Source organism: Oncorhynchus kisutch, linkage group LG14 (genome assembly GCF_002021735.2).
Source record: "Oncorhynchus kisutch isolate 150728-3 linkage group LG14, Okis_V2, whole genome shotgun sequence".
NCBI classification, from domain to species: domain Eukaryota; kingdom Metazoa; phylum Chordata; class Actinopteri; order Salmoniformes; family Salmonidae; genus Oncorhynchus; species Oncorhynchus kisutch.
This window is the reverse complement of record NC_034187.2, coordinates 32,711,557-32,726,413: the sequence shown is the minus strand read 5'-3', so window position 1 is coordinate 32,726,413 and position 14,857 is coordinate 32,711,557. Positions and strand designations below refer to the sequence as shown.

Sequence of the window (14,857 nt, the reverse complement as noted above, 5' to 3'; positions counted from 1 at the left end):
TGGCCAAAAGGAACACCTATGTGAGAATGCTATTCATTGACTACAGCTCAGTGTTCAACATCATAGTGCCCTCAAAGCTCATCAATAAACTAAGGACCCTGGGACTGAACACCTCCCTCTGCAACTGGATCCTGGACTTCCTGATGGGCCGCCCCAAGATGGTAAAGGTAGGTAACAACACATCCACCACGCTAATCCTTAACACAGGGGCCCCTCAGGGGGGTGTGCTCAGTCCCCTCCTGTACTCCCTGTTCACTCATGACTGCACGGCCAGGTACGACTCCCAACACCATCATTAAGTGTGCTGATGACACAACAGTGGTAAGCCTGATCACCGACAACAACGAGACAGCCTATAGGGAATATGTCAGAGACCTGGCCGTCTGGTGGCAGGACAACAATCTCTCCCACAACGTGATCAAGACAAAGGAGATGATTGTTGATTACAGGAAAAAGAGGACTGAGCACACCCCCATTCTCATCAACTGGACTGCAGTGGAGCAGGTTGAGAGCTTCAAGTTCCTTGGTGTCCACATCACTAACATGGTCCAAGCACACCAAGACAGTCGTGAAGAGGGCACGACAAAACCTATTCCCTCTCAGGAGACTGAAAATATTTGGCATGGGTCTTCAGATCCTCAAAAGGTTCTACAGCTGCACCATCGAGAGCATGGTGGTTGCGCCACTGCCTGGTATGGGAACTCCTCGGCCTCCGACTGCAAAGCACTACAGAGGGTAGTGCAAATGGCCCAGTACATCACTGGGGCCAAGCTTCCTGCCATCCAGGACCTCTGTACCAGGTGGTGTCAGAAGAAGGCCCTAAAAATTGTCAAAGCATCCAGCCACCCTAGTCATAGACTATTCTCTGCTACCGCATGGCAAGCGGTACCGGAGTGCCAAGTCTAGGTCCAAGATGCTTCTAAACAGCTTCTACCCCCAAGCCATAAGAATCTTGAACACCTATTCAAATGGCTACCCAGACTATTTGCATTGACCCCCCCCCCCTCTTTTGCACCGCTGCAACACTCTATTGTTATCATCTATGCATAGTCACTTTAATAACTCTACCTGCATGTACGTATTACCTCAACTAACCGGTGCCCTCGCACATGGACTCTGTACTGATGCCCCCCTGTATATAGTCTCGCTATTGTTATTTTGCTGCTGCTCTTTAATTACTTGTTACTTTTATTTCTTATTCTTATCCATTTGTTTTAACTGCATTGTTGGTTAGAGGCTTGTAAGTAAGCATTTTACTGTAAGGTCTACCTGTTGTATTCAGCATTTCACTGTAAGGTCTACCTGTTGTATTCAGCATTTCACTGTAAGGTCTACCTGTTGTATTCAGCATTTCACTGTAAGGTCTACCTACACCTGTTGTATTCAGCGCATGTGACTAATAACATTTAATTTGATTTGGGAAATGAACTTTGTGTTTGATTTGAACACCACATAACAACTATTGCCTGACATAGACAGAGGCATGGTGGAATGAAATGGAGAGTCTGCATTTACATTGAACTTTCTTACAATCTATTAAAAATATCACAGAACAACATAACCATAGACCATTCATTGACATTTATCTGAGTCTATACAGTGTCTACAACCCAATGAATGGTTTCAACCAAACACTGAATTTCCCCTAAATAAAGTGACCATTTTTTTTTGTTTCTGATATTTCAAGATGTGTTTTATTGTCTGGTGTGTACAGTGTGTAAAAGATCCTGCTGAATGTAAGGGTGTCAGTGGTGGTGTGAATAAGACTGGGGGCTGCTGTGTTGTGAACTACAGTGAGGTCAGTGACACAGAGAAAATCCCCCAGCCTGCCTCGTGTGGTTTCACAAGCAGTCCACTGACATTTCTGTGTGGCTGCAAAGTGAAAGGGCTTATGCTTCTGTCTGTAGCCACCTTGTTTGTCATCAGCAGTATTTTACTCTGAAAATGTTAAGGGTTTTTGCTGGGGAAATCTGATAGAAAATGAGATGTCCAACACATTATTAAAATACATTGTAACTTGTTGCATCATCCATATCAGATATCCTCTTTCAAATGCCTTACCAAACCATCACCATAAACCTTTCTTGTCCAGTTCAAATACATTTGACACACAAAGTGAACTGTGTAATTATGATTTCCAAGTGCTATAACTCCAGCTTCAGAGAGTGTGTGTGACAGTTCCATGGTGACACCAGTGGTGTAGGCAGTCTTTACCATGCCACAGGGGCTTAATAGCTGTTTAATTAGACACTGGGGACTGAGGTATCCAGGCAGGCAGGCCTCGTTCCCTCTGTGTAAAGGCTTCCACATGTTCAGTACAGCCTTGCAACTGGGAGCCTGTACCAGCCTCTGTACCATATGGCTGTTTCACTTTGACACCTCCCCCGATTGCAGCTAGAGATGTGACGGAGTGTGACAGTGTTTCTGTTGCTACAGTTTCTAGCTACGTGTGTTTGTATGATCGCCTGATCCCCCCACATTGAGGCTACCATTTTCAACAAGTTTAATAGGTATTTTCTACTCTGAGGTCCACTCTCCCAGTGGTAAACTAGCTGTAACTGACACACCCTCCATCTTCCCAGCAGTGACAACAGTGGACAGGAAAGGCTGCTTTACATTATTGTTTACTTTCAACTTGGCACTCAGCTCAGCGCTCAGTACTTAAAGACGCTCAGGAGACTAATTGAAGACTTGCTGTTTGAGAATGGGTTCTTTCTTATTCTTCTGTCAAATATTGTCATATGGGTCGTTCTGTCTTATATGTTGCTGCGAGTGTGTGTACAGATTGGGCCAGTGGTGACATTAGGTTATCCAATGTAGCCTCTGTCTCCTGGGCGTTTCCACCCACTGTCTCTCAATACAATTCAATGTACTTTATTGACATGGAAAGTAAAACACTTACATTGTCAAAGTAAACATATAACAGCAATGGTCAATGGCTCATTCTCTCTCTCTCTCACTCACTCTCTCTCTCTCCTGTTCTTCTCAGCCCCTAGCCCACTGTCATGTGGCTGTCCCCTCCTCTCCTCTCTCTACCTCCAGTCATCTGATTAGTGGTGGTGGTTGTGTGGCGACGCATCAGATGGCTGCCCTGTTCTACATTTGGAAGTCATATAGGCTTATTTTTTGAAGAAGAGACCCCTGTACTTGTGGTTTCCAAAACCCTTTTATGGGGGTAAGGGGCTTCACTGAGATTACCCAACCCTTCTCCCCTCCCAATCCCTGAGGTTTTTGGTGTCCGATGGTAGTCGCTCTGTCTCACGTCTTGGTGGCTGGCAGCGAGGCGGCTCATGCCCAGAAAGGGGTCTGGTGTCCTTCCTTGTAATCATGGGGCCTCTTCTCTTCAATGGGCCTGGGTCATGTGTGCCGGCCCTGCTAACCACAACCACTTCATCTGACACTCTGTGGTGAGCCACGCTCAGGGGACCCAAAGGGGAGGAGGATGGTGAGACGAGGCACTACAGGGACTCCTATTCGCTAGGGACTTCCTCCTTCTTTGATTTCCATTTGACAGTGAGACTGGAGGGAAGGGGGACTTTTAAAGTGTGCTCAAACTGCCCTTTGCACCACATATCTTCTAAGGGGCTGTCAGATAAAGGCTATGCACTAGGCAGGGGCTGTGGATACACTACACTGTGGAAAGGGACTAGGACTCACTTTGAATAACTCTTTCTGATACGCGTGCTAAGCTGAGGGAGATTTTTCAGCGCTTACCTCTGACTTTACCCTGGGGATTTGTTGTCTGCTTCTGTCTGATCTGACTGCCTATCTTGTGAGTAATTGATTCAGTGAATCTTGTCTTTCTCTGTTTTTCTCTTGTCTTTGAGTATTCACTGGACTAGTCTTTTCTGTGTCTCATGGTTGTATTCGTGGTTGTATTTGTCTTCTGTGCCTCTCTCTCCCCAATCACTAGCGGTGATGTCGTGGCTTTCTTTGTTTTTGTCTGTTATGATCCTGATCTCTCTCTTTCTTGCTCTTTCTCTCTTTCTTTCTCTCGCTTTCGCTCTCTCTCTTTCTTTCTCTCTCTTTCTTTCTCTCTCTTGCCCATCCCTCATGGCCCCCAGGAGATCCCTCTCTCAGAGATCCTGCAGGTGGAACAGTCGAGGGACCTCAGTAGCCTAGCCCAGGGCAGCAACCCACACTGCTTTGAAATCATCACCTCCACCATGGTCTACTACGTTGGAGAGAACAACGGGGGCCAATACCACAGCCCCGCGCTGACAGCTTCAGGCGTGGGAATGGAGGTGGCCCAGGGCTGGGAGAAGGCCATCCGTCAGGCCCTGATGCCTGCCACACCCCAGCCCAGTGTGGCCACCGCAGCCAGGCAGGGGAAGGACCACAGTGAGTACAGTACCGTTCTCTACTGTTAACATGGTAGACATGTGGCTATGGCTATTGGAAGTTGTACTGACTGGCTATTGCTCTGGTTTAGGCTACTGATCATAGAGTGTATACGGTAGTTATTTCGATTAGAGGTAGCACTGACATGTATTTGACATATTGTAGCTATTGGCACTAGCACTGGAAAGGTGGTATGAGATTAGTTTATGGGTCATTGACGATATTGGTCATTTAGTGGTTTGATATATTACATGAGTGTTTAGTGGGTCAGGAGAGACCCTGCTTGAATCCCCAAGTTTTTAAAGTTTTTTTAATTGAACCTTTATTTAACTAGGCAAGTCAGTTAAGAACAAATTCTTATTTACAATGACGGCCTACCCCGGCCAAACCATAACCCGGACGACGCTGGGCCAATTGTGCGCCGCCCTATGGGACTCCCAATCACGGCCGGTTGTGATACAGCCTGGAATCGAACCAGAGTCTGTAGTGACGCCTCTAGCACTGAGATGCAGTGCTTTAGACCCCTGCACCACTCGGGAGCCCTGAGTTAAGGTCAAGTGAGGTGATTTCTGGAGTGAGAAAGTAGTCAGACTTGTTTTGAGCTAAAAAAAAAAGGCATCATCAGAAATGACTGTGCCTTCAGACACAGCAGAGCCTTGAATTGTGAAACCATGGTTGACCTTTTACCTCCTGTGATTCTAATCATAAGATAATAAGATAAGATGTACTTTGTTGTTCATTAACGTACAAAGAACGCAAATGTGTCTTTTTGCTCCCAACCCAAACCTCTGAGAAACACACTCATAGCCCGAAGGGCTGGAAGCAATGGGTCAGCGCCCCGGAGCAATTATAGGATATTAAGTGCCTTGCTCAAGGGCACAACAACAGGCGGTGGTATCTAGGATGATGCCAGCAACCCTCCGGTTGTCGGCTCACTCCACACAAGATTATCCCGTCTGAGCTGAGATTTGAACACTAGGCTTCCTGCCACCCAATCAAATTGATCATCATTATTATGATAATGACGGTGATGATCAACTAGATCCAGTGGCGGGGCGTTTTTTGGTTGGATTGGATGGTTGGGCATAATTATAATAAATTGTACAAAAAATACAATATTTTCAAACCTTGATTAAGATGAGATATATATATTTTAAAAAAATGTGGGAATACTTGGGACCACATTTCCTAAATTTAACAAATGTTTAGCTCAATTCCTGGTGATTTTGGAGTCTTTTTAACTTTTTAACTTTTTAACTACCCCCCACACCAAACAAATTGTTTTTGTTTATGATTACTTTAACCTTTTTACTAAAAACTTTGGGGCGACCAAAATAACCAAGTTGCGGGTTTGCCTGTTGCAGACGCCTGTCTTAAAAGCTATAGAGCCAAGGTGGCACATTCAACTGGTCGCTCTCCTGTGGGCACATGGTGCAACACCTGAAACCTGACATAGATTCAGCGGTTTATCTGTGTGTTAAAATGTGCGCTCCTCTTCCATCGCATCCAATACACTAATGCACAGTCTAATAATGAAGATGGCCGAATCAGACGAGTGGTCTTTTTTCCCCTTTCGGTTATGAAATTAACACACTTCTGGTTCAGTGCTCACCATCACCATAGCAGGTTCTAATGTTTATGAATCATTTCTGTTAGAGTAGATATGAGATTAAATGAGCGCCATTGCCTGCCATCTCATTTACTATATGTCCCCGGAGGCCATTTGTCTGGCTGTACCTACTGGTGCAAAGCATATGGTGAGGGTGGCAATGCCAAACAGATGAGACTCACTACCCCTCAATATCCAACCACTCTGAAATGACAACAAGGGCTTGTGCCCTATAGTCCTACAATATGGTCCTTCGCCAATGAGTAAGTACAGGTGGGCATACTTTGTTGTCCATAGAGAAGATGAAAGCTGAGACTCTGTTATTTGATTACACAATTATGTTTTATTGTTTGGCAAGACATGACTTGGGAGCCTCATGACTGAATATTGGCCTCAGGAGGTACCCATAACCTTAACTATGAAATGTAACACATAGTTATGCTGTACAAAAAAACGAATATGTCCCAATCAATTATACAGGGTCATTATTGTTTATGTAATGTTACAGCTGTGATAGGCTTGAAGGACATGAAAATAAAGTGAGAAATGCATCTCTGTTTATGATTCATTAGGAATGCATTGGGTCTTTTATGCATTTGTAAGTACACACTGCGTTGGTTTTCCCCTCTAGAACAAGAGGTGTCTATCAGCATATCTGTGTCCAACTGCCAGATACAGGAGAATGTGGTGAGTGTGGTCACTTTTTCAGATCATATTGCTCAATTTCTCAGCTGTATATATGTGTGTGCGCGTGTGTGTGCAGTCGTAAAAAAAACAAATCTGATACTTCTGTATTCTTCATGGACCATTAAACATTGTCCATTGTAAAGAAATCTATATTTAAAACAAATTAAGGAAGTCACTCGTACACTTATGGGAAAGGGGGATTCTCATACGTACTGTACTTGTGCATTGAGTGAAAGTGACCCATTTGTCATATCAATGACCATACCAATACAACAGCATCTATCCAACAATGATATAGCAGTATACATCCACAGTTTAATGTATATTAGCACTAGTAATACCTTTTAAGATAATAAACTGCAGTAATACAGAAGTGTTTCCCTCTCTGTAGGATATCAGCTCTGTATACCAGATCTTCTCTGATGAGGTGCTAGGATCTGGACAGTTTGGGATTGTGTATGGAGGTGTGTGCCTGGATATCCATGTTTTGATGTATTGCAACTAAACATAATGTATTCTCTCAACCCAAACCAAAACACACACCCACTTTATGCCAGGTACTTACATTGATCTTTATGATACTATACAGTATACAATATAAGTACATGTTGACCCATTATTTATTTCTGTTGGCAGGGAAACACAGAAAGACTGGAAGAGATGTGGCAATCAAGGTGATTGACAAGATGAGGTTTCCTACCAAGCAGGAGAGCCAACTGAGGAACGAAGTGGCCATTCTCCAGGTAACACATAGACCCTCATGCTGTACCAGTCAGATAGTCATTCTACAGTAGTCATTCTTGCTGATTTTCAAACAGTGAAACTGTAACGTGGTACAGTATAGAGTGTTGAAGCTAAAGGTTTGTTCCCTCGTTTAGAACCTTCACCATCCTGGTATCGTCAATCTGGAGTGTATGTTCGAGACGCCTGAGAGGGTGTTTGTTGTCATGGAGAAACTCCATGGAGACATGCTGGAGATGATCCTGTCCAGTGAGAAGAGCAAGCTCCCAGAACGCATCACCAAGTTCCTGGTCACACAGGTCTGTCTTTCTCTCTAACTTCCGTCCCCTCTATTTCTCTGTCCTTCCTCATCTTTCCCCCACTTTCTCTCGTCCTCCCTCCCCCTCTCTCTCGTGGTGTGGTAGTCTATATAAGCAGTAATAGACTCAGTCCTGTTCTTGTGGTGTATGGATACGGGGGGATTATTTACGGAACAGGCTGGTCTGGATGGCATCATGGCCGTGTCCCTCCTGCTGGATTACAGCCTGCGGTGCCGTAGTGGTGCGCTGTTCTGCCCTGCTGCCTGGTCTGTGGGCTGATTAGAAGAGCGGGGCCCCGGGGCCAAACGGGAGCGGGTTCATTAGGCATGGAGCTGCACATGAAAATGAACAGCAGCAGGTCCGGCTCTGATGTGGTTTAACAGGACTTTGTCAGGAGTTGGGCAGCAGCATGGAGTTGTTGGAGTTGCATACAGCGCAAGCAGCTACAGTTGATGATTCCACTACAGCAGAGAGGACGCAGTGATGAGGTCATGTGTCCATATGGAAACTAGGAAAGTGACCACCCTAGAAATAGCTTAGTGAACTACTAAAATAGTTATGCAGCTCTCATTATCCATTACATTATATTCTGTGAGGGAGTCCATACTGTTATATGAGGAGATCATTGTGTGGTATTATGTGGTCTGATCTCACTAACCCATGAGGGTTGGGCTATTTTCTGTAACAGATCCTGGTGGCTTTGAGACATCTGCATTTCAAGAACATCGTCCACTGTGATTTGAAGCCCGAGAACGTGCTGCTGGCCTCAGCAGAACCCTTCCCACAGGTAACCAACATGCAACATCTCACCTGTCAGACACGTTTGCTATCTTTCTAGCAAAATATTGCTTGTATGTGTATGGGGGAGACAATGTAGCATTGTGTTGTGTGTCCCGGCAGGTTAAGCTGTGTGACTTTGGCTTTGCCCGTATCATCGGTGAGAAGTCGTTCAGGCGTTCGGTGGTGGGTACCCCGGCCTACCTGGCCCCAGAGGTGCTGCGTAGTAAGGGCTACAACCGCTCCCTGGACATGTGGTCTGTGGGGGTCATCGTTTACGTCAGCCTCAGCGGGACATTCCCCTTCAATGAGGACGAGGACATTAACGACCAGATCCAGAACGCTGCCTTCATGTACCCACCCCAGCCATGGAAGGAGATCTCTGCAGACGGTAGGAAGAAAGACCTGCTTGAATAATATTCAAATGCATGAATGCTAAGGAAGACAATTGAGGACAAACATCTCTGTAAAGCGTGCAGTGCAACTAATGAGTCCAGTCATACAGCTAAAGAAGTAGACCAATGGTGTGATACGACAAGCAGTCATTTGAAGCAACTGGAAGTTATTTTGTCTTAGTTATCACTTGTATACCATGTTGCACTATGGTTTTTCATATACACTAGTGTAGGTGTATGTGGGGGATATTTATTTGGGGCAGCTCGGGAGAGTTGTCAGTGATTCATGTAAACCACACACAACAGAAAAGTCAAAGAACCGCAGGGTCTGAAAACCGCGCTGGTAGATCCAGACGCGTGGGTAGAGAGACAGCACTGATGTTTAATGTCTACCTCTCACTTTGAGACTAACATGAAGTCTCTATTCCTCTCACAGCTACAGATCTCATTAACAACCTCCTACAAGTGAAGATGAGGAAGCGGTACAGTGTGGACAAGTCCCTCAGCCATCCTTGGCTACAGGTATTATAATAGCTTAATTATACTGTAAGCAGTGCACAGGCACATCTAACAAAACATTCACACACATTTCATAATGTGACCTAGAACAAGGCAGACATTGCATTGGATCCCTGCTGTAACTCCTGCTTCCCTCGCCCCCTCCCTCTCCCTCACTCCCTCTCTCTTTCTCTCTCTCTCAGGACTACCAGACGTGGCTGGACCTCAGGGAGTTTGAGACACGGCGTGGCGAGCGTTACATCACCCACGAGAGTGACGATGTGCGCTGGGAGGAGCATGCAGACGAGCATAGCCTGGTCCACCCTAAACACTTCATTATGGCGCCCAACCTGGACGATATGGAGGAGGGCCCCTAGTGGCCAGGAGGCCAGGTTACAGGTGTGGCCAAGAGGAAAACATCAGGAACCTCTGCAGGTTGTTGACCTTTGGAAGCATTCCCTCTAAAACTGGTTGGGAAAGGGTCAGACACCCCTGTGCAGGGACTGTGTGACAGGGGATTCTGACCCAAGACTCTGTGGTTAGACATACTGCCACAGGGAGCAGACAGGTGGCTCTGGGGCCCCTGTTTCTTTAGGACACCGCAGTGGAACCAAAAACTTTGGGAGAAAGACATTTCTTTTTTTTTCCCTTATCTTGTAGAATCATTCCAGCTCAACTTCATTGGTCCTTTTGGGAAAAGCATCATTATTATAAACAGAAGGACAATTAAAGTTGAAGGGATATAATTTCCTTAACATTAGGAGTGAGTAATGGCATGCCATTCTACCTGTGAAGGGCTTACAGATTAGTGAACTTAAAGGGCACTTATCACAAGGGATTTGTATCCACAGAAAGATTGGAATGCGTAGGTATTTGCAAACACAACTTTGTGCTTATTCCAAGACAGTTTTGAAACCATGTCCTTTGACAGTATGAAAATGGAGCTATCATTTGCATGTAGATATTGTACTTTACTAATGGGAGGTAGATTTTTGCACTATGCTACCATCAAGTCCAACAATTTGAAAAATTAAAGCTGCTACATCAGGTTCCCTAGAGAGAATGACAGAAAGTGTTGACTACAACATAACTTAAAGTTTGTGCTAAGAGCTTGATGCAGTAATGCCTAGGTGAGTAGCATAGAGATTGTGAAAATGGCTACAATGCAAAGCCTTTAGTAGAGCACCTGTCATAAACAGTGAGCAAGTCAATCAAAAGGCGCAGGGACCAAAGACTGAATCCAGCTAATTGATATTTTTCATCTTCAATTTCCCTGTCTTCTCATGACCAATAGCTCATCTGTTTTTCTAATGGCTGTCTTATCATTGTGGTTCACTCTACTTCGTTGTCTAGAAAGTGGCTTGACTATTGTACATTCCAAGCAGGGTTCGAGCCAAACCTGGTGATGGGGCCACTACCCCTCAAGGTATTACAGTAGCTATCTACAGTTGAAGTCGGAAGTTTACATACACTGAGGTTGGAGTCATTAAAACTCGTTTTTCAACCACTCCACAAATTTCTTGTTAACAAACTATAGTTTTGGCAAGTCGGTTAGGACACCTACTTTGTGCATGATACAAGTAATTTTTCCAGCAATTGTTTACGGACAGATTATTTCACTTATAATTCACAGTATCACAATTCCAGTGGGTCAGAAGTTTACATACACTAAGTTGACTGTGCCTTTAAACAGCTTGGAAAATTATGTCATGGCTTTAGAAGCTTCTGATAGGCTAATTGACATAATTTGTGTCAATTGGAGGTGTACCTGTGGGTGTATTTCAAGGCCTACCTTCAAACTCAGTGCCTCTTTGCTTGACATCATGGGAAAATCAAAAGAAATCAGCCAAGACCTCAGAAAATAAAATGGTAGACCTCCACAAGTCTGGTTCATTCTTGGGAGCAATTTACAAACGCCTGAAGGTACCACATTCATCTGTACAAACAATAGTACGCAAGTATAAACACCATGGGACCACGCAGCCGTCACACCGCTCCTACAGATGAACGTACTTTGGTGAGAAAATTACAAATCAGTCCCAGAACAACAGCAAAGGACCGTGTGAAGATGCTGGAGGGAACAGGTACAATAGTATCTATATCCACAGTAAAACGAGTCCTATATCGACATAACCTTAAAGTCCGCTTAGCAAGGAAGAAGCCACTGCTCCAAAACCTCCATTAAAAAGCCAGACTATGGTTTGCAACTGCACATAGGGACAAAGATCGTACTTTTTGGAGAAATGTCCTCTAGTCTTATGAAACAAAACTGTTTGGCCATAATGACCATCGTTATGTTTGGAGGAAAAAGGGGGAGGCTTGCAAGCTGAAGAACACCATCCCAACCGTGAAGCACAGGGGTGGCAGCATCATGTTGTGGGGGTGCTTTGCTGCAGGAGGGACTGGTGCACTTCACAAAATAGATGGCATCATGAGGAGGAAAATGTGGATGTGGATATATTGAAGCAACATCTCAAGACATCAGTCAGGAAGTTAAAGCTTGGTCGTTAATGGGTCTTCCAAATGGACAATGACCACAAGCATACTTCCAAAGTTGTGGCAAAATGGCTTAACTTCTTACGGATAGGGGGCAGCATTTTCACGTTTGGTTGAAAGCGTGCCCAGAGTAAACTACCTCCTACTCAGTCCCAGATGCTAATATATGCATATTATTAGTAGTATTGGATAGAAAACACTGAAGTTTCTAAAACTGTTTGAATGATGTCTGTGAGTATACAGAACTCATATGGCAGGCAAAAACCTGAGAAAAAATCCAACCAGGAAAAATCCTGTGGTTTGTAGGTTTTCAACTCAGAATATACAGTGGGATATGGGTCATCTTGCACTTCCTAAGGCTACCACTAGATGTGGCTTCCACTGAACGTTGTTTCAGGCATCTACTGTGAAGGGGGGCTGAATGAGAGGGGAATGAGTCAGAGGTCTGCCAGAAGCCTCGGTCTTGTGACGAGCGGTCATGAGAAAGTTACCTCTCTTTCCATTGCTTTTCTACAGACAAATGAATTCTCTGGTTGGGACATTTATTGAACATTTATGATAAAAACATCCTAAAGATTGATTCAATACATCATTTGATTTGTTTCTATGACCAGTAATATAACTTTTTGGAATTTTCTTCCGACATTTCCGCTGGACTTGCCCGCGCCTCGTGAGTTTCAATTTGTTTACTAAACGCCCTAACAAAAGGAGAAATTTGGACATAAATGATGGACATTATGGAACAAATCAAACATTTATTGTGGAACTGGGATTCCTGCGAGTGCATTCTGACGAAGATCATCAAAAGTAAGTGAATATTTATAATGCTATTTCTGACTTATGTTGACTCCAACATGGCGGATATATTCTTGGGTTGTGTATGTCGTCTGGGACCGTACTCAGATTATTGCATGGTTTGCTTTTTCCATAAAAAATAAAAAATCGGACACAGCGGTTGCATTAAGAAGAAGTATATCTTTAAATCTGTGAATAACACTTGTATCTTTTATTAATGTTTATTATGAGCATTTCTGTGATTTGATGTATATCTGTGCAAATTCACGGGATGTTTTGGAGGCAAAGCCAAATGTAAACTGAGGGTTTTGGATATAAATATGAACTTGATCGAACAAAACATACATCTATTGTGTAACATGTTGTCCCGGGAGTGTCATCTGATGAAGAATATCAAAGGTTAGTGATTCATTTTATCAATATTTCTGCTTTTTGTGACTCCTCTCTTTGCTTGGAAAATCGCTGTATGCTTTCTGTGACTAGTTGCTGATGTTCTGTTTTCGCCTAAAAGTTTTTTTGAAATCGGACACTGTGGTTGGATTAACAAGAATTGTATCATTAAAATGGTGCCTAATACTTGTATGTTTGAGAAAATTGAATTATGAGATTTCTGTTGACGGAATTTGGCGCCCTGCAATTTCATTGGCTGTTGGCGAGCGGAACCCAGGTCCTAGACAGGTTAAGGACAACAAAGTCAAGGTATTGGAGTTGCCATCACAAAGCCCTGACCTCAATCCCATCGAAAACTTGTGTGCAGAACTGAAAAAGTGTGTGCGAGCAATGAGGCCTACAAACCTGACTCGGTTACACCAGCTCTGTCAGGAGGAATGGGTCAAAATTCACCCAACTTATTGTGGGAAGCTTGAGGAAGGCTACCCAAAACGTTTTACCCTCGTTAAACAATTTAAAGGCAATGCTACCAAATAATAATTGAGTGTATGTAAACTTCTGACCCACTGGGAATGTGATGAAATAAATAAAAGCTGAAATAAATAATTCTCTCTACTATTATTCTGACATTTCACATTCTTAAAATAAAATGGTGATCCTAACTGACCTAAGACAGGGATTTTTTACTTGGATTAAATGTCAGGAATTGTCACGCCCTGGTCTTAGTATTTTGTGTTTTCTATATTTATTTGGTCAGGCCAGGGTATGACATGGGTTTATTTTGTGTTGTGTTTATGTATGGGGGTTTTTCGTAGGTTTTGGGATTGTGGCTTAGTGGGGTGTTCTAGCAAAGTCTATGGTTGCCTGAGGCGGTTCTCAATCAGAGGCAGGTGATTCTCGTTGTCTCTGATTGGGAACCATATTTAGGCAGCCATATTCTTTGAGTGTTTCGTGGGTGATTGTTCCTGTCTTTGTGTTAGTTGTCACCAGATAGGCTGTATAGGTTTTCACGTTCCATTTGTTGTTTTTGTATTGTTCGTTTTTTCTTCGTTATTAAAGATGTATCGAATTAACCGGAAGAAAACCGTAACAGGTTCACCCACCACACCAGGACCAAGCAGCGTGGTGACAGGCAGCGGCAGCAGGAGCAACCAAGGTTGGAATATACGACTTGGGAGGAAATAGACAGGTGGGAGGTCGACCCAGAGAGAGTGCCGGAGCCCGCCTGGGATTCGCTGGAGCAGTGCGAAGAGGGCTATAGGAGAATGGAGTCGAAGAGACAAGCACGGCGGCGCAGAAGGAAGCCCGAGAGTCAGCCCCAAAAATGTCTTTGGGGGGGGGCTCAGGGAAAGTGCGGCAGAGTCAGGGTTCAAACCTGAGCCAACTCCCCCTGTTTATCGTGAGGAGCAGCGATCACAGGACTTCTGGACGTGGGAGGAGATATTGGACGGAAAAGGACCCTGGACACAGCCTGGAGAATATCGCCGCCCCAAAGAAGAACTGGAGGCGGTGAAAGCGGAAGGCGCTGGTATGAAGAGGCAGCACGGCGACGCGGATGGAAGCCCGAGAGTCAGCCCCAAAAATGTATTGGGGGGAGGCTCAGGGAGAGTGTGGCAGAGTCAGGGTTCAGACCTGAGCCAACTCCCCCTGTTTATCGTGAGGAGCCAAGGAGGAGACCAGAACCAGAGCCGGTGTTGGAGGTGAGTGAAGCAGAGACTGTGAAGGAGTTAATGGGGAAAGTGGAGGAGAGAGTTATGAGGGAGTTGCTAGGTTGGTGCTTTAGATACGATATTCGCCCGACGGAGCGTGTCGGGGATTTGATGGCACCT

At 44.5% G+C, this 14,857-nt stretch overlaps 1 protein-coding gene across 1 annotated transcript in view; it reads left to right on the top strand.

The window, feature by feature from the left end:
- Positions 1-10,854, top strand: part of LOC109903949 (serine/threonine-protein kinase D3-like) — a 71,011-nt gene extending 60,157 nt beyond the window's left edge. The window contains exons 10-18 of the mRNA XM_031788267.1: positions 4,065-4,341; positions 6,582-6,637; positions 7,029-7,101; positions 7,274-7,380; positions 7,516-7,677; positions 8,366-8,464; positions 8,578-8,845; positions 9,286-9,371; positions 9,551-10,854. Of these exons, the coding sequence (XP_031644127.1) occupies positions 4,065-4,341; positions 6,582-6,637; positions 7,029-7,101; positions 7,274-7,380; positions 7,516-7,677; positions 8,366-8,464; positions 8,578-8,845; positions 9,286-9,371; positions 9,551-9,724 (1,302 nt within the window). The 3' untranslated portion in view covers positions 9,725-10,854. The remainder of the gene's footprint in view (positions 1-4,064; positions 4,342-6,581; positions 6,638-7,028; positions 7,102-7,273; positions 7,381-7,515; positions 7,678-8,365; positions 8,465-8,577; positions 8,846-9,285; positions 9,372-9,550) is intronic.
- Positions 10,855-14,857: the final 4,003 nt, after the last annotated feature.